The 26362-nt window shown below is 40.3% G+C and overlaps 1 protein-coding gene across 1 annotated transcript in view; it reads left to right on the forward strand.

Annotated features, from left to right (window-relative positions):
• The window catches only part of FBN2 (fibrillin 2), a 226226-nt gene that overhangs the window by 107674 nt on the left and 92190 nt on the right, over window positions 1-26362 (forward strand). The window contains exons 14-20 of the mRNA XM_072992394.2: window positions 452-574; window positions 2618-2740; window positions 3794-3946; window positions 8227-8280; window positions 8964-9089; window positions 9897-10022; window positions 14753-14872. Of these exons, the coding sequence (XP_072848495.2) occupies window positions 452-574; window positions 2618-2740; window positions 3794-3946; window positions 8227-8280; window positions 8964-9089; window positions 9897-10022; window positions 14753-14872 (825 nt within the window). The remainder of the gene's footprint in view (window positions 1-451; window positions 575-2617; window positions 2741-3793; window positions 3947-8226; window positions 8281-8963; window positions 9090-9896; window positions 10023-14752; window positions 14873-26362) is intronic.

The raw sequence follows: 26362 nt of genomic DNA on the forward strand, positions 1-26362 counted from the left end.
TTATTTTTGTTTTTTGTGGTGTCTTTTAAGTCTTATTTCCATAATTCTTTGTAAATTGCCCTAGAACTGAGAAATGGAGATTGATGTATAACTATTTTAAGTGCATAACATCTAAGCACTGAAGCTTGGTACAGGGGGAAAGGCAGGATGAGGATGGTATAGGAGAGCTCATGGGCCTTGGGATGGCTTATAAACCATGGCTCATGAGCCCAAGCTTGTTACATCTGGACCAAGAAATTGGGATACTACAAAGGAGTGTTGTGCTGGAAACTGCAAAGAGGAGGGAACATCTTTGCAGAGTTCCTCTTAATACTAAGGAGTAAAAAGAGTGCCTGTCCACTCTTTGATAGATCAGATTCCTTCAGTAGGTGAAAGAAGCTTTTCCCATCACCAAGAGAGATTTCAAGAGGCAGTCTATAATTTTCTTAAGGATTTTTCATCATTTTTCTAGATCATGACGAATGTACAACCACCAACATGTGCTTAAATGGAATGTGTATAAATGAGGATGGCAGTTTCAAATGCATCTGCAAACCTGGGTTTGTCTTGGCTCCCAACGGGCGATACTGTACTGGTATGTATGGCATCACTTTAAGATAACCTTGAGAGAGACCAGTATTTTGTCAAGTAAAGTGTTTACGTAAGTGCAATCTTTGTTAACCTGGTAGTCCTCTTCCTTCGAAGAGTGAAAATTGTGAAAATATTACGCTATTTATTAATATTTACAACATGATTATGCTATCTTTCTGACAGCCAAGCTTAACATTGCAGAGAATAAAATCACAGAATTAAAATGAACACATTAACCATCACTAGGAAAATTATAAAACATTCATAATAAGGAGCCAGCTAGAGATAAAAAATTTGTGCAGTGGAGTAAATGACTCAGTGAAAGAGTGGGTAAGAGTTTGCCTCTAGAGAAAGCATAGGAAAATTCTTCGAGCTCATTCAGTTTGAGCACAACCACAACATCTTTGCCTTGAGGAACTTGCTCAAGGGCAGTTTGGTTTCCTGCTATGACAAGCACATGGTGTGCATATGAGGAGCACTGAGAGCTGTTCAAGAGAACAGGGAAACATGTCCACATCCATTTCCCTTGTCCCTGTTCAGCCTTCCACTCATAGCATGCTAATTACTCAGGAACGTACAACAAATTTGCAATATGCCCTTGCACCATGTGCAGACCTATTCTCACTGTCACACAGTCAAGGAAACAGGAAACTTGGGGTCCATAAATTTCTATCCTTCTGTACAGAACGTCTGTACCAGCACTGGAGAGGAATAGGAAGTATATGATGTGCCTAATTCTATAATTTTTTCTTGGGAAGTTTTAATTTTTCTCCATAATACAGCTGTTGAAACAGTGTGGGAGAGCACACTGACTCAGCAGCTGCTTCTTAACATTTCCTCTCTTGCTATTACTTTCCCTCCAGCTGTTTTTACTTTCACTAAACAAAGGGCACAAGTATGTTTGATAACCACATTTATAGTGTGTTTGATGCAGTCAAAAATAACCAGTTCGTACAATTTCTTTGTAAGCAAATTCGGTATTATTGTTGTCATGAGGCAGTCTGTGCCTAGGAGAGCCATGGAGTGGCTCTGTGTTAACTGAGTACATACTCATAGTAGATTTTATGCTGAGACTATCTTGGTTGTCAGCTCAGTTTTTTTAGTCATTGTGCTATGCTTTTCCCCATGGTGTGGGAAAACATATACTGTATGTAATGGTAGATAATTTGAATGACTAAACCATTTCTGATTTCTTGGGAAGCTGTATTCTCGAAGGCTTTCACAGCCGGAATCCGATGGTTGTAGGTTTTTCAGGCTATTTGGCCATGTTCCAAAGGTTTTTCTTCCTAACATTTTGCCAGTCTCTGTGGCTGGCACCTTCAGAGGACAGGAGTTAGTTGACCAGAACACAGAGTTCTGACTCCTGTCCTCTGAAGATGCCGGCCACAGAGACTGGCGAAACGTTAGGAAGAAAGGCCTTCAGAACACAGCCAAACAGCCCAAAAAACCTACAACATCTTGGGAAGCTGTTTAAAGAGGCTGTAGCTTGCTCTTTGATATACAGGATAATCCTTCAATTTCTGTTGCTGTGCTTTCCCTCTTAATCAGAGTTGTCCTGACACTGAAAGAGTTTTTGCAGGTATGTGTCAATACTGGTTGAGGTCTGTACCTTTTAACAAAATTAGTAGTGACTTTAACAATAAAGTTTAAATGAGGTCATAAAGTTTTGGCCCCCGGTGTGTTTATTTTAACCTATATCTGAAGACATTAATGTATTACTACTTTAATGAGTGGATGCCCAGTGCAGTATAGCAGATAGAGTGATACAGTAGGAAGTCTGAGTTCCAATCCCTGCTTAACCATGGGAGCTCACTAGGAGTGGAGGTAGAACTGTTAAAACCACTCCTTAAATATCTCATTTACTTTGAAAATCCTATCAGGATTATCTATAGGGTCACCGTAAGTCAATTCTGACTTGCTGGCACATAGCAACAACAAACATCAATGAGTAGTGACTGTTTATTATATTCCGCATGTGAATCAAGGCAGGGCAGGAGGACACGTTCCATAAATTTACAAGAAAACTTATATATATTTTTCTGTATAGATATTGATGAATGTCAGACTCCAGGAATTTGCATGAATGGCCACTGCATTAATACAGAAGGATCATTTCGTTGTGAATGCCCACCAGGCCTCGCTGTGGGAGTTGATGGTCGTGTATGTGTAGGTAAGAGATACTTCCTCTCTTTCTTTTTCTGTTGTCATCATCATCATTCCAAAGCACCTAGAGATCAGCCATTTTGTATAGGCATATAAAAATAAAAATTATAGAAAATAAATGTAATAAGTAGTTGATAAAATTTAATAATATATTTCTATAAAAATTATGGTGAGATTATAACAGGTGATCTTTATTCTGGTACAATTTGTAAATTGAAAGGTTCTTTTTAATCCCATGTACTTTGTACGCTTAATTAGAGGGTGTGATTGCTCCTGTGCTTATGGGTGGGACTTACTCTGCTCCCTCTGCATCTGCTGCTCCTGTTCTCCAAGGAAAATTTTAATGGAACTTAGAGGACAGAAAAGGGAATTTCTTTCACTTCACAGTTAATTGTTAGAGAGCTTCTTCTCAGGAAGCTGAATCACAAATCATACAGAATTTTTTGTTTTCCGGCAAGCTGGTATAATTATTTTATATATATACAGTAACAGTAATAAATCTTAAGCCATGCAGAATAAAAAATTTACTCACTCTTGTCTGTCAGAGTAGAGTTTCAAAGAGTGTGTCTACTGTTAACAAATCTACTGTAAATTCTTCTTTGGCATCATTTCATGATCCCTGCATGATCTAAGTGATGTTATTCAGAAACTGTACACAGTTAAGAAATATTTATAGTTTGAGAATTGGCACATTATGTTAAACATTTTGCTTTGAGTTTTTACTAGTGCTGACAAATGGATTAAATATTTAATAGAATACATCAAGAGAAAATTACATTAAAGAAATTAACTCATACATTCATTGATTCATACAGTGTTTTTCTTGCAGGGAATAAGTTAATGAAGTGAATAGGACACTGTAAGAAGTCATTTATAGTATGAACAGAATATCAGCTTAGCCAAGTGAGAATTCAGATACATACATAAGTGCAGGCTAGATATCAGTAGTTGGTTGGTACTGAATTTATTATAAATCTTGCATTCATGGGAATATACCATTCAATAATATTATTCTCTATATAAAGACAACTCTTCTATTGTTCTGCCTGGCTCCTCTCAGATACACATATGCGAAGCACATGCTACGGTGGGATCCAAAAAGGAATATGTGTCCGGCCTTTTCCTGGAGCAGTGACAAAGTCTGAATGCTGTTGTGCCAACCTGGACTATGGTTTTGGGGAGCCTTGCCAGCCATGTCCTGCCAAAAATTCAGGTAAAATATGTTGTTTTAAATTCTTACCTGATGTGATTTCAAAACAACAAAGATTTTTATTTACAAAATCTAATATATGTTGTGGCTGTGAAGAATATAGGAATACTCTTTTTACATTGTCATTAGAGTCAACAGAATTATTCCCTTCCTGAATCTCTGCACTCTATATTTTTCACCATTGTGTCTCCTACAAATTTGTTGCATAGTTAGCTTATAATCAGTTTCACATCTCGATGCTGATTCAGATCAGGTTCAGATCAAAACATGCACACTTGTTTGTCAATGTGTTTTTATTGCATACGCTGTTTTTCCTGTAGGAAACATTAGGTGGCTCTAAGCCAGTAATAACATATACCCTCCTCTCCTATGGAATCTACATTGCTTAGAGCTTTAAACACTACTCATTAACAAGGAACATTCTCTGGATAAAAATTTCAAAATGGGTTCCTACAGAAAACATCCAGTGGCAGTAAAAAAAAAATCTCCAGTGTAATACAGTTTTTTAAGGTTAGCACTATGCAGGCCTGAGGATGGAACTAAGCTGTGGAATTATAGTTTGCATTGCCTACTAAAGCTAACGAATCCAAATACAATTATTCCAACTTTTTAAATTGCATATTGTCTGTGTTACGTGGAATTGTTTTGAATAACTGGTTCACTCTCATTTTATAATAACTAAAAATTCTTATTCAGTGTTATTGTTGGTTTGCCAAATTGTTATATAGTTTAATATGAAGGGCAAGTTTCTCTGATATTGTTAAAGCAGTTTGATAGAAAGACATGTCAGAACCTAAGCTGTTACAGTGGGGTCTTGACTTGAGAACTTAATCCGTATTGGAAGGCGGTTCTCAAGTCAAAAAGTTCTCAGGTCAAATCTGCATTTCCCATAGGAATGCATTGAAAACCATTTGATCCGTATCTGCTCTTTTCCGTCCATAGAAACTAATGGGAAGCTGCTATTCCGCCTTTGACCACTAGAGGGGGATATTTTGTTTCTTTTTTTCTTAAGTCAAGAAAGGTTCAGGGAAGGCAGGGAAAATACAGTCCAGGCAGTACCAGGCAGTCTGAAGACTCCCAATCCACTCTCTAAATGCTGGGAGGAGTGAGGAAGCAGACAGGCGCCCTTTTCACTGGCCAACAGTTAACTGAAAGTTCACATTTTGCACTTTCCCTGCCTCCCATGTGGGTTTTTTTCAGTTCTTAACTCAAATCTAAGTACTTAAGTCAAGTCAATATTTTCCTGTGAGAGCGGTTCTTAAGTCAAAAAGTTCTTAACTCGAGCCGTTCTTAAGTCAAGACCCCACTGTAGTAGATTCTCATGACCCTACCCCTGCTCTGTGGTGCTGCTGCTTTGTACTTTTCTTCATATGTTAGTAGCAGATCTGAAGTGAAGTGTCATATGCCACAGAAAACAGGGGGACAATTTAAAGCAATTTTGGCACCAGCCAATTTTGGCTGTGTTCCAAAAAAATAAACAGAGCATTTGTCATTAATATATATTGAAATATTTTCTTTAACTGCCTGGAAGGATTCAGACTCTATGGGAAACCTATCAACATAACTACAGATGGGCATGAACTGGTGGTTCGGTGGTTCATATCGGCTCATCTTTCAGCACTTCTCAAGCTCACCTTCTCCAGCAGGCACCCACTCAGAGGCAGCGCCCCAGCTTCCCTGCCCTGCTTCCTCTTGTGTGTGCACTCAGCAGAGGAAGTGGAAATGGAAAGCACCAAACAGCTGTTCATCCAAAGGATGAACTGCTGAACTGGCAATTTTCCCCATCTCTAGCTATATTGCTATGTTTTTCATAGAGTCTGATTGATATTATTGAGTCACACCTTGAATTGTAGTCCCTAATTGCTTGTGCTATGTCTTGCCTCAGTATTAGGATCACTCAATTTCTTCTGATTTTGTCATTTCCAGAGTAGAACACTTGGTAGTTGTCTGACTAAAAATATTCCATTCTCATTCCCACTTTAATTCACTCACCCCAAGCATTGAAATGTTCATATGTTCCATTTCTTGCTTTACAGTTTCCAGTTTACCTTGGTTCATACATCTCACATTTCATATTCCAATTGTACATGTTATGTAGTGTCAGACTTTTCTTTCACTTCTGTGCACATCAGCCACGTGATCTTCTTTTGCCTTTAATCTAGTTGTGTCATTAGTGACAGAGCTATTTGTACTTGTCCTTTGCTCCTCCCCAATGCTTTCTGCATGGACATAAGTAATGAGCACAGTCTTAAAATGAGTATTAAGAAAACTGTGTAAACAATGAGAAGGAGAGATCCAAGAACTGCAGTTAAAGAAAATACTTGCAGTTAAAAGCTCTATAAAGTTGAACAAATTATTAGATCAGTCTGCTATGTCTTTTGGCAGAAGAAACATCTATAAATGGAGCTAATAATAGTTTTCCCTCATTAGAATAGAATATGCATACATAATTCTAGTTGATAAAGTAGTTGATAACATAATATTTTGTTTCTTATGTGGCAGAAGCATTCTAGTTTTCTCTGTTTTATGTATTTTGGTTGTTATTTATTCATTTTATAACTCATCAGTCATCCTCTGAATCCAAGAAATACTTAAGTGTCCTGGAATAAATCCACATTGTAGTAGCCTATGTTAAAGTGTACAATTCCATGCTATACAGCAGAATCAAGAATGTGTGGCACTCAAATAGTGTGCATTCTCAAGGTCAGTTTTAACTTTGTGTTGTATCAGATTTTTGTTGCATTGTAATATTAAGGGAGTCCCTCCAGGCCATTTCTTTCACATAATTTTGTGAGTATGATATCAGTGTTTATTCAGCTGAATTCCAAGAACTTAAATTTATCAACACACTCACAGTTTTTTTAAAATCTTTAACTGCTGTTCTTGGATCCGTCCTTTTTATTAATTACAATGATTTCATCATATTCATTTTAAGATTGTATTAATTACTTATTTCAGTTGCCTTCACTGAGTAACCATCATCTACGTTGCCAGCTAGTACTACCCAGTGTGATGTAATGCGGTGGTTCCTAACCTTGGGCCCCCATATGTTCTTGGATTAAACCCTCCAGAAGCCTTCACCACTAGTTGTGCTGTCCAGAAGAGAGTTTCTGAGAGTTGTAGCCCAGGAACACCTGGGGACCCAAGATTGGGAACCACTGGATAGAGTGATTGACAGGAACTCAAGAGAACTGGGTTCAGTTTTCTGCTCAACCATGGAAACTCGCTGGTGTGTGTGTGGAACTGATAAAACTACTCCTTAAATATCTCTCTTACTGGAAAGTCTTCTTAGAGTCACTATGAGTCAGCACTGACTTGATGGCATAACATACTTGTTCTTAACCTTGGGTTACTCAGGAGTTTTGGACTGCAACTCCCAGAAGCCTTCACTACCAGCTGTGCTGACTGGGGTTTCTGGGAGTTGCAGTTCAAAAGCATCTGAGTAACAAAGGTTAAGAACCACTGGCAGAACACACACACACTACTGCATTGTCTACATAGTGGACATTGATAACCCCTCAATTGGCAAATATTACATTGTTTGAAAGAGCAAGTGCTTCTCTAAAGAAGTTCTTGGAGTACAAATTTAAAAGCAGTGGCAACAGAATGCATTCTTGTCATACTTCTCTTCATATCCGTATGTCCTCTATCATCTACTCTTCAACATTTACTAGAGCTTGTTGCCACCGCAGGTTGCCAGTTATGCAAATATCTTTTGAATCAAGACTTTTGTTTACTAGCAACTTCGTCATCCTGCAATGCTGGGTTTTTAACAGTCTGTAAAGCAACAGGCCGCGTGAATAATTACATTTCTATCTCTATTCAACAAAGTTGAACAAAATATTAGGTCAGTCTGCTATGTCTTCTGGCAGATGAAACCTCCGTAAATGAAGTTTTATCCTGCAGCTAATAATAGTTCCCCCTTTCCATCTCCATTAAAGCAGAATATCTTTTAAATGTATAATTATAGTTGACAAGGTATGTTAACATGTGCATAACATTTTACAGCTCATATTTCATGAGTTTTAGACCAGATATATGAGTAACACCTTGTTAATTAGCCTCAATTAGCTACCACAAGTTTGCAATCACGTTATTGTGCGTGGAGAAGGGGAAAACTGTAGAATTTTAGTCAAAAAGTCTGGTTTGTCTGCAGTTATATAACTAAATTAGCAGAGCTTTCAAAAGAGTTTTATATGCAATGTCTATATTGTACTAAGCTGTTTGAAGTAATCACTGTTAACAACTCTGTTTCTTTTGTTTCAACATTTTCACATGAGAAGCTGAGTTCCATGGTCTGTGTAGCAGTGGAGTAGGAATTACTGTTGATGGAAGAGGTAATGTTCCATAACATTTTATACATGTGCTCTGTGTATTAAAAAAAAAAACCCACAAAAAAACAGAAAATAATGCAGATAAGTTAATCAATCATTTGTGTATACTGAGATACAGTAAACACACTTTTTCTTTCAATCTGCAATATACTCTTGCTCGCGGAACACTACCATGTTGTTAAAGAGTGAATTAGACTTGGAGGAGGGAGCAAGTTAAGTTCTCACTGGAATAAAATGGCAAAAAAAAAATTAGGTGTTGTAGAAGCTTGGAATATGTTAATAGATGCTCTCTTGAGTTAGAAAGCATCTAGTACTTTGTTGAAGCAACAGTTCAACAATATGCAGATACTGTACAACAGTTTTTGTGCCATTGTCATGGATTTCCTGAACTCTGTGGAAGTTTGAGGTGTAAAACTGTAATTTTTAAGTGCCTGTCTGAGCAACATCAATGATGACAGTTTAGTGGTTAACAAGTTCTGTTTTATATGCTGTTTCTTAATTCTTTATATTAATTTTAATATTTTAATTTAAATCAATATTAGGCTTTTTAAAATTTTAGAAAATTGGAGTAGCTTTTAATTTTATTATTTTGTTCTTTCTATATTTGCATAACTGCAATATATCCTAGTGTTGAAACCGTGATCTACCTGTGCTAATAATCTTGTACTGTACTTCCTGTACTGTAGATATCAATGAATGTGCTTTAGATCCTGACATTTGTTCGAATGGGGTTTGTGAAAACCTACGTGGCAGCTATCGTTGTAATTGCAACAGTGGATATGAATCAGATGTTTCAGGAAGAAATTGTGTTGGTATGTTATTTGAACTATACTCATATCAAGACAATAGTAATAACTTCTGTTATTAGGTAATATCCTTTGATTCTGAATAAACATAAAAAATGATGGCTTTTGGTATGATACAACCAGTTTTCAACTAATCTGGTTCTATTTTTTATTGTGTTGCATAGTAAATCGAGTCCTATTGAATGAAAGCCATTAGTTCCGTTTATGGGATTCTCATATAAATACTGATAGACAAGGGGTCACCACTGTAACCTTCACCTTCCTCCAAGCCTTGTGAGCTGCTGGGAAAGGAGCAGATTGCTTGTATATGTTATTTTAACCTGTTTTAACTGATGCAAGCTGCCCCGAGTAGACGTTGTCTACAGGGGCGGGGTAAAAATCAAATAAATAAATAAATAAAATATACATGGCTATACTCAGCATGTACAGTGTGTTTTGGAGCCTTGTGAGGTCAGGCCAAAGGCCACAGATTGCCTACCCCCATTTAAGAGACTATTTTTGCCATGCAAGTTTCACATGTCAGTCACAGATAGTGATGTGTGTATGCGACTGTTTTTCCTGTCAGGTAAGATACTTAATTGTGGCATAACATTCATCTTGTGTATTCCTTCCAGTGCACATACAGAATATGTATCTTTTAACTTGTTTATTTTATAATTATTGCAGCCACTATTGTTGTAAATATTGTATGACTACCATGATTTCAAAGGTATCATGGGAAATTTTGTGTGTGTGTGTGCGCGCGCACGCAAGAAGAAAAGCTCACTTCTACTGTATCCAGACAAATCAATAGGATTAATTTATCTTTTCCAGATATTGATGAATGTTTAGTGAACAGATTGCTATGTGACAATGGCCTGTGTCGAAATACTCCTGGAAGCTATAGCTGTACATGTCCAAAGGGATATATATTCAGCAGTGAAACGGACACATGTGAAGGTAAGGATTCCACAGTGAAAAAATGGACAAAGTTCTTTTTACATCAGTCAGTAATAGAAGGCTTTAACTATTGCTCAAATTACCTCATCTACCTGAAGGAAGGTAGCTGTTCTTTCCTGATATTTGTAAAAGTCCTAATTTGTTTTATTTTTAATCTTGGAAGCAGACTTATTTTGGTATAAATTTAGAGGCTAAATATTCATATAATTTTGTAGACAATGAGCAAGGAGTTTGAGTTGGGAATAGAATTATGAGGCCAAGTAAAAAAACTCATTCATGGTGTTGCTGAATTAGCATGGGATAACTAGGGCAGATTTTTCTTGTACAGAGCCTATTCTTATATAGTTTGGCTTTCAAGAAATGTTCAGATATATGATCTGGGATCAGGTATGATGACTTGTCTTCCAATCTCAAAGAGAAGGGATAGAGGATGGGTTGAAGAGTTTTTGTACTGAGTTGTTGAACATGAACTTTCAATTGAGTCCTTCAAAAATCTTACGTACCTGTAAATTAGACTATGTTAACGTTCCCTCTAGGTAAATATAAGCAATTTATGGGCAGGTTTTGAAAATGAATGTAATTGGTTTCTTTGTGGAAATGACCTTGCTTCATAACAAAGTCCCAGTTGGCTCTCATTTTGACAAGGACAGAGTTAGCACATAGTCATTCTGAAATATTTGAAAATAGCTTTCAGTTCGTTCTACATATATTCAGTGCCTTCTATGCTGGATGTAAATTTATTTCCATGACCATTTCCTTAATATGACAATCCATTTAAAAATCATGATGCTGTTGTTTTGATTGTGTAAAGATACCAGGCACACTGTCCATCAGCAGTGGGATGAAATTCACTGATGAAATTAATCCCCCTTCTTCTTCTAGCACTCCATATACTCTCCCCCCCCCCCCGCATTTGTTCCAGCTGATTGGAGCAGATGTTGGGATACACAAGGAATGCAAGGGGTAAAGAAAAAGGCCAAGTCCTGTTGTGCAGGTGGATGCCCATTTGTGTGATACTGGATGTAGTTGCATGTTTTTACTAGAGTTCAAATGGCTGTCTGTGTGTTTTATGTTCTAGTATCATGGGGAGTTTATTGTAGGCTAAAGGCTGAAATAATACAATAAGGAGATGCTAACTTTATCTGTTTATCTTGATACTGAGCTTCAAAGCCGTATTCTGGATACAAACATGCTCACACTGTTGAATGTGTATCCCAGAACACAAACAACAAAACATAAATCACTGAAATGTAGGCAAAAGGGATATCTCCAGTTTTGGCTTTGAAATAGGTTCCTCTAACAAACTATACAAGCATAGTTGGACCAAGTCTTTTAGTGAAGAAACAAAAATTTAAACAGTAGATTGAAATTTACTAACTTATTAATACTGAAAGATGAAATGTGAAACTTTTACTATACGTTAACACCAGCATATTTAAAACAAAGATAAATGCAGACATTTATCTAATCCACCAAAGTGCATTAAATATTGAAGCATTGCCAGTTTTTATATAGCAGAAAATAAATCTGTCATCAACTTATCTTTATTTTATATAATGTTACATAGCCCTTCTTGTCTAACATGCTTAGAATGACTTCAGAATTTAGCAGGTGCATAATATATTCAAGAGCACTGGGGAAATAAAGCCTGAAACATGATAAACATTACATAATAGCATAAACCTACCCATGGCTACTCTGAAACAAGCCCTGCTTTGCTCATCGGATGTTATTTTCAACTCAGTGTATGCAGGATTTTGGCTTTAACATAAAACTAAAGCTACATGGATAGATGTTGGAATTGAATGTCAGGGCTTTCCTAACAATAGATCTTTACCCTATTAACAATCAGCCACTGGCATGACAGCTTTTAAACTTAAAACTACGATAAATTGCAGAGAGGACCCAGATTCTGCTAACTACTTGCACATAGCCTTTTTTGGCAACAATTTTATATATGAAGCAATGAGAGGGAATAAATGCACACTCTCTTTCTCTTACACATAGAAAATCTTTCAAAAAGACAATAATCACTATTACTGTTCTGATGTGAAATATGTGAATGCAGTCACGGGCAGACTGGACTAAATGCAGAACATGTAGCACCTATTTATGTCGGTGGTATTGGTGGGTTTGGGTGAGTGAGTGAGTGAGTGTGTGTGTGTGAGAGAGAGAGAATTCTGTTAGGTCCTTGAAAATTCTGTTAGGTCCCATAACTAAGAAGTGGCTTTGTGACATATAACACACAAAGATAGGGTAAAGATTACAGAAGATTTGCATAGATTGGTATATTGATGCTGTCCTGCCTTTCTCTTGTTTTCTAAATTAGAGAATCCTCAATGTTCCTCTTTCCTCTTAAGGGAAAAAAGTCCTTCTTAGAAAAAAAAACCCAAAGATTTATTACCATTTGTCAAGAAGAATGATGCATGGGATGGGCTCAAATAAGCTACCAACCCTGCATTATCTTCCAAACATCAGAGCAACAGATTTATTTTAATCATTTATTTAAAATATTTTATCCTGCCTTTCTTCTTAAAAAGAACCAAGAATGGTGATCTTTTCCTTACTTTCTTTCCGAATAATCATTAGCACACAATTTCTCTTTTCCGTCAGTATTATCTCTGAGTTACCCACTGTGATCCCAACATATCTTTTCTGAATAGTATAGTATAGAAGAGATTTGTTTGCAAGACAGGCAGCAATTGGAACCACAGAGGAAAGCAGTGATGCAAAAGACATGATACGATGCAGGACTAACCAAGCTCCAGTGCAGAGATGAAGTGGCAAATTGATATATTTTACCCTAAGTGTTTGAATAATGATTGTGAGGAAGATGGTATAGTTGCTTTCAAACCCTCACACCTTTTGCTCCAACATCTTCTATCAAGGCATGATGTCTTCCCATCATAGTCTTTCACTGCTGCTTCTAAGAGCCTAAGGTTTGTGCTGCACATTAGCTGCTCATTAGTTGTGGCCGTTGTAGTAATTTCTGCCCTAAAATAAGCAGTAATAAGTATTGTAGTGCAGTCCTGTGCATAAACATTCAGACATAATCTCCATTTGATTAAATCTGGCTTAGTCCTGGATCAGTGGGTGCAGAACTGCAGGTTTTGATGTATTTAAATATCCAGTCTTTTCTAACTGAAAGAATGTACCTTGACCCAAGGTTTGTTCCATTCAGATCTCATCAATTAGATTCAAGGGTAATCAAGAAGATACAAAGCAATTTGTTAAGAGAATTACACAGTATTTACTAAATGCTGTAATGGATAACAGATGCAAAGAATAAGCAAAGCAAAGAATAGTTGACTACATGGGCTTCCAAAATACAATATATATTTTTTCATCTTCTCGTGGAATGCAGCATCTCCTTTTCTGAATTGAAGGGTGCAGTGTGGCAGTAGCTTTAAAATTTCTCTGAGGCAGGAGTCTAATAAAAAGCATCCAGTGATGTTTTTTTTTAATTGAGCCTCTTTGTTTCTGGTATAAAGGGTGAAATATGGATATTTGAGTATTTGAGAGGGAAGAGCATTAGGGGTTTGTTTTTGATTTTTAACAGAAAAACTTCTCTGTGACTTTTGGTTCTCTTGCAGCTTCACTGACAGAAAGCTTCACCCTCATTTATGTAAAACTGTAAAGCAAAGAATGGCTGAACTACATTTTTACCCTCAGAAACCATAAAAGGCAGATTTAACATATAAGATTCAAGGAGGACCAACACGTTATTTGGAATAAGGGGGCAATTTATTTTGATCTAATCTGCGTATTTATTATTGCATACAGTATGTATTTATCCAGTACTTAACTAGGTCTTCTGTTCAATTTTTCACTTACTTTTTAATTTTAGTTCACCTTAGTTCTTATTCCTTTCCCGAGAACATAATTATGTACTAAAATCTATTCCATGCCTGAGCCACAACATGAACTTTTTGTTTGGATTAGAATGTCTGATTTGATTTAAGGCTCGTATCAAAAGTGATATGGATGAACTGCAAAGGCATGGTTAACGTACACAAAATTACTCTCCAGAGAATGAAGGAATCTGTTCTTTTAAAAATATTTCAGCTAACTTCACTTTTTTTTTAAAGATCGGTATTGTCAGGTGGATCCTTGCTGCACCTTCCTGAGTACCTTTTTAAAATGAAGATTAAAAAATAATAGAATGGGAGGGTGAAACAAAGCAAAACAGAATGTGGGATAGAGATATTGTTTACTGTATTGTAGTTGCAATATTATTTCTTTGAGCAGTTTCCAGGTCTCCAGAGTCCCAGACAGCATTGTAATGTTTAGCTTCTAACAGTGTTTTCTTAATTTTCCTGAAGCCCAATGAAGCCATAAGTGACAAAAACAATAAGGTCTTTGTTTGGACACAGTATGTTGTGGTAGAGAGTGTATTGCTTTACATTAAAATGGATTCTGGTTTCTCACAAGGCAATTATAGTTGATTCTGGAAAATCTTTTCAATCCAAATTCTTGGAAGTTCCTAGTTTATGTGAAACAGCCAGTTAATTAGCACTTCCAAAACTATGCAGAACCTTTTGTGCTCATGCTAACTGTCTGCCCTACATTCTCTGCATTATAGATATTTAGCCAAGCTCTTGTTTTTTCTTTAAGTGAATAATTTTTCCAGACATTTTGGCATAACAGGGTTCATGGCAGCATTTATACATCATAATATTTTCCAGAAACACATGGCATGCCTAACTGTGTCTTTGCCTTCTGGATTATAGATATAAATGAATGTGAGAGCAGCCCTTGTGTCAACGGTGCCTGCAGGAACAATCTTGGGTCTTTCATCTGTGAGTGTTCATCTGGCAGTAAACTAGATTCTACAGGTTTCATCTGTATTGGTGAGTCTGTTGTTTTGTTTCACTCTTTAAATAAAAACCAGGAATTTAGTTGACTTTAGTGCTTAGTTAGACAGGAGAGCTGTGAATGGTGCTGGTCAATTTAGCTAGTACTCCCTATAGTTTCTAGCTCAGTAACAAAATCCCTCTTTTCCTCAATAATAATAATAATATTTCCTCAATAATAATAAACATTCAATTATAACATTTCATATAATATTTTATCCTGAACTTTTTAATCCCAAATTTAGGCGGGAAAAGATATAGGCTATAACTTCCAAGTTAGATTGATTTTGCTATTTTTACATCTTCTAGACAATTGGGAAAGCTGTATAATTTGGTTTATAATTGTCCAGTAATGGGATATAGCTTATTTATTTATTTATTGAATTTCTGCCCTGCTCAAATAGCACTCCAAACGCTTTCCAAATATCTTAAAAGAATCAAAACAAATGTAACACATTTAATTATAAAATTATAAAATCAAATAAAACATTCCCACCCTAAAAACCATTAAAATCAAGTAAGTATATGAAAACCATTAAAATCAACAAAGGATACAGTGAAAGGCAACACCACATCCATGTTTAAAACAAATGAGCTTTTAGTTCCTTTGTAAAAGGAGCCGGAATAGAAACATTGCAGATCTGAAGGAAGTGCACTCTACAGTCTGAAAGCCACACAGAAGGCCCTCTCCTACAAGCTTGTAGTCTTTTGGAGAGGGCTTCTCCTGAAGATCGTAATGTTCCGACGGGCACGTAATGAGACTAGCATTAACTGCTCAGATAACCAGACCTTAAATTGTTTAGGGCTTTAAGGCTTTAAATCAGCATCTTGAATTGAGCCTTGCAACATGTGTCCCTAACTCACTACAGCACTTCAGTGATCCCCCTTCATGGATTGCTGCCTTGTCGTGGCAAAGGGGCTCGAGTACCTCAGTGAAGCTATGGGCTATGCCGTGCAGGGCCAACCAAAACGGACAGGTCATAGTGGAGGGCTCCGACTAAACGCAATCCACCTGGAGTAGGCAGTGGCAAGCCACTCCAGGATCTATACCAGGAAAACCCCATGACCAGAAACAAAAGGCTAAAAGATATGACGCTGGATGATGGGACCCTCAGGTCGGAAGGCGTCCAACATTCTACTGAGGAAGAGCGGAGGACAAGTACAGGTAGCTCCACAGCTAATGAAGTGGTTGGGCCAAAGCCAAAAGGACGCTCAGCTGTGGACATGCCTGGAAATGAAAGGAAAGTCCGATGCTGCAAAGAAAAATACTGCATAGGAACCTGGAATGTAAGATCTATGAACCTTGGGAAGCTGGAGGTGGTCAAACAGGAGATGGCAAGAATAAACATTGACAGTGAACTAAAATGGACAGGAATGGGCGAATTGAATTCTGATGAATATCATATCTACTATTGTGGGCAAGAAGCCCGTAGAAGGAATGGAGTAGCCCTCATATCAACAAAAGAGTGGGAAAAGCTGTAATGGGATATAATCTCAAAAATGATAGAATGATGTCAATACGAATCCAAGGCAGACCATTCAACATCAAAATAATCCAAGTTTATGCAACAACCACCAGTGCTGAGAAGACTGAAATTGACCAGTTTTTGAAGACTTACAACAACTTCTAAAACTGACACCAACGAAAGATGTTCTTCTCATTCTAGGGGACTGGAATGCTAAAGCAGGGAGTAAAGAGATAAAAGAAACAACAGGAAAGTTTGGCCCTGGAGTTCAGAACGAAGCAGGGCAAAGGCTAATAGAATTTTGTCAGGAGAACAAGCTGGTCATCACAAACACTCTTTTCCAACAACACAAGAGGCGACTCTACACATGGATATCACCAAATGGGCAATACCGTAAACAGATTGACTATATTCTCTGCAACCAAAGATGGAGAAGCTCTATACAGGCAGCAAAAACAAGACCTGGAGCTGACTGCGGCTCTAATCATCAGCTTCTCATAGCAAAATTCAAGCTTAAACTGAAGAGAGTAGAAAAAACCACTGGGCTAGTCAGGTATAATCTAAACCAAATCCCTTATGAATACACAGTGGAAGTGAAGAACAGATTTAAGGAACTAGATTTGTTGGACAGAGTGCCTGAAGAACTTTGGATAGAGGCTCATAACGTTGTACAGGAGGCAGCAACAAAAACCATCCCAAAGAAAAGGAAAGGCAAGAAAGCAAAGTGGCTGTCCAATGAGGCCTTAGAAATAGCAGAGAGGAGAAGGGAAACAAAATACAAGGGAGATAAGGAAAGTTACAGAAAATGGAGTGCAGACTTCCAAAGAATAGCAAGGAGAGACAAGAGGGCCTTCTTAAATGAACAATGCAAAGAAATAGAGGAAGATAACAGAAAAGGAAAGACCAGAGATCTGTTCAGGAAAATTGGACATACTAGAGGAACATTTTGCGCAAAGATGAACATGATAAAAGACAAAAATGGGAGGGACCTCAGAGAAGCAGAAGACATCAAGAAGAGGTGGCAAGAATACACAGAGGAACTATACCACAAAGATTTGGATATCCCAGACAACCCAGATAATGTAGTTGCTGACCTAGAGCCAGACATCCTGGAGAATGAAGTCAAGTGGGCCTTAGAAAGCATGGCTAACAACAAGGCCAGTGGAGGTGATGGCATCCTAGTGGAACTATTTAAAATTTTAAAAGATGACGCTGTTAAAGTGCTACATTCAATATGCCAGCAAGTTTGGAAAGCTCAGCAGTGGCCAGAGGATTAGAAAAGATCAGTCTATATTCCAATCCCAAAGAAGGGCAGTGCCAAAGAATGCTCCAACTAACGTACAATTGCACTCATTTCACACGCTAGCAAGGTTATGCTCAAAATCCTACAAGGTAGGCTTCAACAGTATGTGGACCGAGAACTCCCAGTAGTACAAGCTAGATTTTGAAGGGGCAGAGGAACAAGAGACCAAATTGCTAACATGTGCTGGATTATGGAGAAAGCCAGAGAGTTCCAGAAACACATCTACTTCTGCTTCATTGACTACGCAAAAGCCTTTGACTGTGCGGACCACAGCAAACTATGGCAAGTCCTTAAAGAAATGGGAGTGCCTGACCACCTTATCTGTCTCCTGAGAAATCTATATGTGGGACAGGAAGCAACAGTTACAACTAGATATGGAACAAGTGATTGGTTCTAAATTGGGAAAGGATTATGACAAGGCTGTACAGTATGTTGTCCGCCTGCTTATTTAACTTATAGGCAGAATACATCATGTGAAAGGCCGGAGTGGAGGAATCCCAAGCCGGAATTAAGATTGCTGGAAGAAATATAAACAACCTCTGATATGTAGATGATACCACTCTGATGGCAGAAAGTGAGGAGGAATTAAAGAACCTCTTAATGCGGGGGAAAGAGGAGAGTGCAAAAAAACGGTCTGAAGTTCAGCATCAAAAAAACCAAGTTGTGGCTGTGACAAACCCAGACCTACTGGGATATGTCACACAGTTACACTAAGCTGCCACCAACCATTCCCTTGAAGAAGTCACACAGACCAGGGATGGATTTTTAAACAATAAAAGGATTAGGTTTATTTACATACAACACACAGGGAAAAATAAACAATCAGGTAAATAAGATAAAGTAACGTGGCTTAGTTTCACTCATACATACACACAGTTTGGTTCACCCAGAACCCTTAACTTGAAGCACAGACCCTGAACCTATCAGTTCTGGCTAACCATACAGACACCTGAACCTATCAGGTTGGTACTCTGACACACAGAAGTACCCTGTCTGACACACAGACTCCCACAACAGCTTCTTCTTCCCAGCTGCTGCTTCGTCACATCCCAGTGTCTCACTCAGTGTCTCTCCTCTCACCACACAGGCATCACATATTTATACAGTACAGCCCCTCCTCCTGATGTCCCGCCTTCCACTCCCCATAGGATGGAACTTTCCCTCCAAACCCATGACAGACAGGTAACATCAGTGCTGTATGTAACACCTCCCCTCTTTATAAGTTGTTTTGTAGGGGGAAAGCTAAGGTGCTTTTCACCAAAAAACAACCTGGGTAAAACACACAACAACAGTTATACATACCATTTTATACTTACTTATACTTACATTCTAAGTTAAACATAGCAAATAGGCATTTAAACATTTACCATATACATTACATCAATTTACCTTTATTCATACAAACCAATTTCAAAACCAGGTACATTTAACTTTTTGTCATCATTATATACACATAGTCCATGTTCTTTCGCCGTCTCCAATCTTCAGGTCTTCTTGATAAGGCGTCAGCAACACAGTTCACTGACCCTCTGACCACCTTCACTTCAAAGTCATAGTCCTGTAGGTTTAAAGCCAACCTCATAAGTTTGCTATTGTGGGTTCTCATTGTCTTTAACCATTGCAATGGTGAATGGTCAGTACACAGAATAAAATGTCTTCCCCAGATGTAAGGCTTGGCCTTCTGGATCGCGTAGACTATGGCCAAACACTCCTTCTCCACGGTTGCCAAATGTCTCTCACCTTTTTGAAGTTTCCTACTCAGGTAGGACACTGGATGCTGGTCACCATTCTCATCCTCCTGGCACAGAACTGCTCCTACCCCGCTGTTAGACGCATCGGTGTAGATGATGAACTCTCGGTCGAAGTCTGGAGCCCGCAACACTGGATAGTTGATTAACGCCTCCTTCAACCTCTGGAACGCCGCCTCACAGTCGCTGGTCCACGGGATGCGGTCATCAGCCTTCTTCCTCGTCAGATCGGTCAGCGGAGCCGCAATCTCGCTAAACCTCGGGATGAACTTTCTGTAGTAGCCCACCAACCCAAGAAATGATTTGACCTTTTTCTTGGTGTTGGGTCTAGGCCAATCACGAACAGCTTCTATTTTGGCCTCCAGGGGTTTTATCACTCCTCCCCCTACCATGTGACCCAAGTATTTTATTTCTGGGCTACCCAGCTGACACTTGCTGGCCTTTACTGTTAGCCCTGCTGCACTTAACCTCTGCAGCACTAACTCCAGGTGTATCAGGTGATCTTCCCAGGTATTACTGAAGATCCCTATGTCGTCAATGTAGGCCACTGTAAAGTCACTGAGCCCTGCCAAGGTCTGGTCCATCAGCCTTTGGAATGTGGCTGGTGCATTTCTGAGACCAAAGCTCAGGACTCGAAACTCATAGAGACCAAAAGGGCTGCAAAAGGCAGTCTTTTCTTGATCCCTGGGATCAATTCTTAATTGCCAATATCCCTTTACCAGGTCCAATGATGAGATGAACCGACAACCCCCTATGGTTTCAATCAGGTTGTCTAGCCTGGGCATTGGGTAGGCATCAGGAGTGGTTACACGGTTTAATTTCCTGTAATCGACACAAAACCTAATGCTCCCATCAGGCTTGTCCACAAGGACTATCGGAGAGGACCAAGGACTAGAAGAGGGGACGATTATGTTCTCCCTCAGCATCTCGTCCAGCTCCTTCCGCACCTTGTCCCTATAGGGTCCCGTTACTCGGTATGGGGATACTGCCTGCGGGGGTGCATCCCCTGTATGGATCCGATGCATCACTCCCTTCACTATCCCCGGCTTGTTGGAAAACACCTGGTGATATTTACTAAGGAGCATTTTTAGTTCTTGCTGCTGGTCTTGGGTGAGTGCAGGACTGATCTTTACCTCCTCTGGGTTGTATTTTACTTCCCCTCTACCCTCCCAGAAGGGCAATTCAGCTTCCTCACTCTCAGCTGCTTTTATCGCGAATAAAACCCTCTGTTCCCCTCTGTAGTAGGGTTTTAGGGCATTCACATGAACCACCCTCCTTGCTTGGTTCTCCTCCTGCTCTATTAGGTAGTTCAGGTCTGACATCTTGGAAATGACCCTATATGGTCCTGCCCATTGGAGCTGCAGTTTGTTCTCTCTGCAGGGCCTAAGCCAAAGCACTTCCTCCCCTGGGTCAAAGTGCCTCTCTCTAGCTTTGTGGTCATACCATGTTTTCTGTCTGACCTTCTGAGCTTGCAGGTTTTCTGCTGCCAGCTCTAGATTTCTCCTTAGGTCATTCATCAAGGTGTCTATGTATGTCACAACGTCTTGTGGGTCATCCTGGGTGATCTGCTCCCAATTTTGTTTGATCAAATCAAGGGGCCCTTTCACCCTTCTCCCAAATAAAAGTTCAAATGGACTGAACCCGGTACTGGCTTGTGGCACTGATCGATAAGCAAACAACAGGGATTGCAGCTTCTGGTCCCAATTGTTTGGATTCTCTGCCAAGTAAGCCCTAATCATGCGCATTAGAGTCCCATTGAACTTCTCAGTTAACCCATTACTTTCAGGATGATAAGCAGTGGTTTCCTTGTGCTTAATTCCACAGATTTGCCATAAGCGTTTCATGAGCTTTGATGTGAACGATGCGCCCAAATCTGTGATTATCTCTGAGGCAAATCCCATCCTGGACATATACCCCACCAAAGCATCTGCCACTGTGTTAGTTTCAATGTTAGTCAAGGGTATGGCTTCAGGATACCTTGTGGCATGGTCCACAATTGTTAGAATGAACCTGTTCCCCCTCTTTGTGGCCTTGGGCAAAGGTCCCACAATATCCACCCCTATGCATTTGAACGGAGTGTCAATCACAGGCAAAGGGCACAACTTTGCTTTGGTCCTGTCGCGGTTATTCCCCTGCCTTTGACACACATCACATTGTTTACAGAACTCCCTGATCTGCTTCCCTATGTCAGGCCAGTAGAAATTCTGTGTGATTCTCTGCTGTGTTTTGTTCACCCCTAAGTGTGCAGCAAACATGTCAGAGTGCCCCCTTTGTAAGATCATGGGGCGATACTTTTCAGGTACCACCAGCTGACTTCTGATCCCATCTCCCCCTTTTGAGATATTCCTCAGGGTCTCTCTATATAAAATCCCCTTTTTCTCCAGAAATCTCACTGGGGTTTCAGGTGTTAGCTGGGCGTCAGTCACCTGTTCAAAACACTTTTGGAGAGTGGCGTCTGCCTTTTGCTCCTGTCCAAATCTGCTGTCCGTGGTTAAGGTTTCCACCACAGCTTCTGAACTCCCCTCTGCTTCCGTCTCTGGCTCATCATTACCCCCCTGAACTGTCCCCGTGGTGGCTTGTGAGCGTGTAATCACTAGCACCCTTTTCACATGTTCAGCCAGGTCATTTCCCACGAGCACGGCTGCTGGCAGAGTCGATGAAATTGCTAGCCGCCAAACTCCCCTCCAGCCTTGAAAGTTGACAGGTACCTCTGCTACTGGCAGAGAGATTACCTGCCCCTCAATCCCTGCCACCTTTATGCTCTCATTTGGGATTATAAACTCCCTAGGGATGATATCTGGATGGCACAGGGTTACCTGGGAACAAGTGTCCCGCAGCCCCCGATACTGACGGTCAAGTATTCCTACGTCCACCCCTGCTGTCTCAAACAACTGAGAATCTGTTCTCACCAGCAGGCAGCGCCTGACCTCTACAAGAGGACCATTTTCCTCAGCCTGATCAGCAGATGTAGCTGTTTCAGATTGAGTAGCCATGGCAACAGGCTCCCTCAGTGACAATGAGCCTTGCTCTTTCTGGACACAGAACACAGCTTTTGGCTTGGTTCCACTCGAATCCTGAGGCACCATTCCTTTTAGCTGCCTTAATTTCTCACACTCTGAGATTAGATGGCCCTTTCCCTGACAGAAATAACATTTTCTGGTGTATTTTGATTCTCTCTCATCTTGTTTTGGTTTTCCCTCCAAAATCTGAGGTCTTGGTTTCATGTCTGAGGGCTTCCCTTCACCATGGGCCCCTCCCCCTTGCTGGCTTTTCCCTGGTCCCTGAGAGTACTTGCTGTAGGTTTCTTTGGGTTTACCTACAGATTTCCCCTCACCCAAGGGCTTTCTTATTTGGGAAATAAAATCTGCGATCTCTGCGGCTGCTGCCACAGATTTCGGTTTCCTTTCCCTCACCTGGAATTTCAATTCCCCATGCAGGACTGAATAGAACTGTTCCAGTGCTATCAAATCTTTAAGCTGCTCATAGGTCTCTGTCCCCTCCTGCGATAGCCATTTCTCAAGCAGCCTCACCAATTGGGCCCCCACTTGGGTAAAAGTCTGTTCTGGTTTCTTGGTGAGGGACCTAAATCTTTGTCTCAGCTGCTCCGCGTTTATCCCATGTCTGGCAAACACCAGTTTTTTAAACTCTGCAAAATCTTTCATCAGTTCCTCAGGCATCTCGGCATAAACCTCAGCCAGGCTACCACTGATTAAAGATCGCATGATGGTCATCTTCTCAGTTTCCCTCACTGAGAAGTCCACAAACGCTCTTTCCACTAAGGAAAAGAACACTTCAGGACAATCTCCCTTGTGGTACACAGGGAATTTCTTCAGGTCAGCTTTAGACAGTTGGCCTCCCTCAGAATCCCTATTGTTATTATTGTTCTGGTTCATCATTTCCAATTTTCTTAACTCATACGCCATCCTTTCTTTTTCCAGAGCAATTTTCTCTCTCTCCATTCTTTCTTCCCTCTCCATTCTCTCTCTCTCTAATTCAAATTGCCTTTGTTTCTCCCTTTCCCTTTGCTCCATTTCAAATTGCCTTTCCCTTTCCTCCCTTCTTTCTCTCTCTAATCTTTCCTCCACTTCAAATTGCCTCATCCTCAGTTCATGCTGTTGGGCTATGAGCAATTTTCTGAGTTCTGGGTTCTGCTCTCCTGTGCTGTCACCTTGCACTGAGCCAAATTCATCCTCAGAACCTTGGTCAATCTGGGGGTCTTTCACTTCACTCATTTCTGCCATCTGGCTTCGAGTCAAGGGCATAATCCCCCCTCAGAACAGGCTGCTTTAAAAAGTCAAGCCTCAAAATAAAACGACCACTTTTTTTTCCTTCTTGCCTCAGAACCAGCCTTCTCTAGGCTGCTGTTCTTCAGCACTAACTTGCAACAGTATCGAGTCAGAGCCTACCCCCCTCTGCTGGGCCTCTCAGCTGGCAAGCTAGCTCACTGTTACTATGCAGTTTTGCCTCAGCTTTTTCCCGCCAAAACTAGGCTGCCTCAGAGCACCTTAATCTAAGTCTCCCCAGTTGGCACGTTCTTCTACTAGCGCACCTCCCCGTGAGGTACACCTAGAAGATTACCTACGCGCCTCAGACTGTCCCTGACTAGACCCCCCTTGCTCTGGGCACACCTGCCAAGGCTTTGCTGGACCGCTGGACAACTGGACCAGTCGTATCCCACACGCTGGACACCAATCAATGTGACAAACCCAGACCTACTGGGATATGTCACACAGTTACACTAAGCTGCCACCAACCATTCCCTTGAAGAAGTCACACAGACCAGGGATGGATTTTTAAACAATAAAAGGATTAGGTTTATTTACATACAACACACAGGGAAAAATAAACAATCAGGTAAATAAGATAAAGTAACGTGGCTTAGTTTCACTCATACATACACACAGTTTGGTTCACCCAGAACCCTTAACTTGAAGCACAGACCCTGAACCTATCAGTTCTGGCTAACCATACAGACACCTGAACCTATCAGGTTGGTACTCTGACACACAGAAGTACCCTGTCTGACACACAGACTCCCACAACAGCTTCTTCTTCCCAGCTGCTGCTTCGTCACATCCCAGTGTCTCACTCAGTGTCTCTCCTCTCACCACACAGGCATCACATATTTATACAGTACAGCCCCTCCTCCTGATGTCCCGCCTTCCACTCCCCATAGGATGGAACTTTCCCTCCAAACCCATGACAGACAGGTAACATCAGTGCTGTATGTAACAGTGGCCACTGGTCCCATCACTTCCTGGCAAATAGAAGGGGAAGATATGGAGGCACTTTCTTGGGCTCCATGATCACTGCAGATGGAGACAGCAGCCACGAATTAAAAGACGCCTGCTTCTTAGGAGGAAAGCGATGACAAACCTTGATAGCATCTTAAAAAGCAGAGACATCAACTTGCCAACAAAAGTCCACATAGTCAAAGCTATGGTTTTCCCTGTAGTGATGTACGGAAGTAAGAGCTGGACCATAAAGAAAGCTTACTGCCGAAGAATTGATGCTTTTGAATTGTGGTGTTGGAGGAGGCTCTTGGGAGTCCCCTGGACTGCAAGGAGAACAAACCTATCCATTCTAAAGGAAATCAACTCTGAGTGCTCACTGGAAGGACAGATCCTGAAGCTGAGGCTCCAATGCTTTGGCCATCTCATGAGAAGTGAAGACTCCCTGGAAAAGACGCTGATGTTGGGAAAGTGTGAAGGCAGGAGGAAAAGGGGATGACAGAGGATGAGATGGTTGGACAGTGTCATTGAAGCGACCAACATGAATTTAACCCAACTCCGAGAGGCAGTGGAAGACAGGAGGGCCTGGCGTGCTCTGTTCCATGGGGTCACGAAGAGTCGGACATGACTAAACAACTAAACAGCAGCAACAAGCATGTGTCCCTAACTCACTACAGCACTTCAGTGAGATGCACAGTTCCCATTTGTCACCCATACGATGCACAACCACCAGACACACAGCCACCTGTCATCTTGTTCTGTATTTTACTACAGACAACCATCCTTAAACCTTTCTCAGTATTTGCTGTTATACCTTGCTGAAACTATTGCTGAAGTCTTCAGTGTAGCAACCCACTGGTATGTGGGTGTAATGACTTCTTCAACTGCTATGTAAACTTTGTTTAAGCTAATTTAGAAATAATGAGAAGCAGAGATTATTTTGAATAAAACAAAATGGATTTATTTTGGAAAAAGTAGATTGGAAGAGGGAAGGGGCATGTCTCTGGTTGCATAAATAGGAAATAAACTTCACCTTTACATTTCTATACCAGACATTCACAGACACGCTATAGCATACAGACCGCTCTCTACACCGCAAGTGCTCAACTGCCTCTGAACCGAACTTCCTAACCAGCTGTCCAAAGCAACTGCCACTTCTCTCACATCTCATCTCCAGTCATTCTCATTAACCAGTCAGCACCTAGCCCCACACATGCTCATTTAAGAGAAGCTGTAGGTTTCTACTCCCCTTCGTTGCGATGGAGCCTTCATCAGGGAACTTTATCAGGGAATATCTATGAAAGTATGGTTTAGAAGAAAAGTTCCACACAGCCATTGAGGCACCTGTTCTAGTTCCTTCATAAATTCTCCTACTAGGTTTGCATTGCTCAACCGATGGAACTGCTGATAGCCAGCAAAAAAGACTACCCTGTCCACCTTCTGGACAGACTGGTCAGATGCACGAAGAACGGACTGGGAACACTGGTCCCCATCATCCTGGCCTTTGCCCTGTCCTGTTTCCAGTGGTCCCTGTACTGCCTTGAAACCATGAGGCAAAACTTTATCCCAAAATGGCCCTTGAAAACACATCAAACCATCTTACAAAGGGTAACTTCATCCTGGATGAATAGCAACATTAGGAGGAAGCCTTCCTGCAATAACAAAGATGAATCAGAAGAACGGAGTTGTCAACCTATGAAATGGAAGATAGCCAGTAGTAATATAAGTCCAAAAATAGC

Source organism: Pogona vitticeps, chromosome 2 (assembly GCF_051106095.1).
Source record: "Pogona vitticeps strain Pit_001003342236 chromosome 2, PviZW2.1, whole genome shotgun sequence".
NCBI classification, from domain to species: domain Eukaryota; kingdom Metazoa; phylum Chordata; class Lepidosauria; order Squamata; family Agamidae; genus Pogona; species Pogona vitticeps.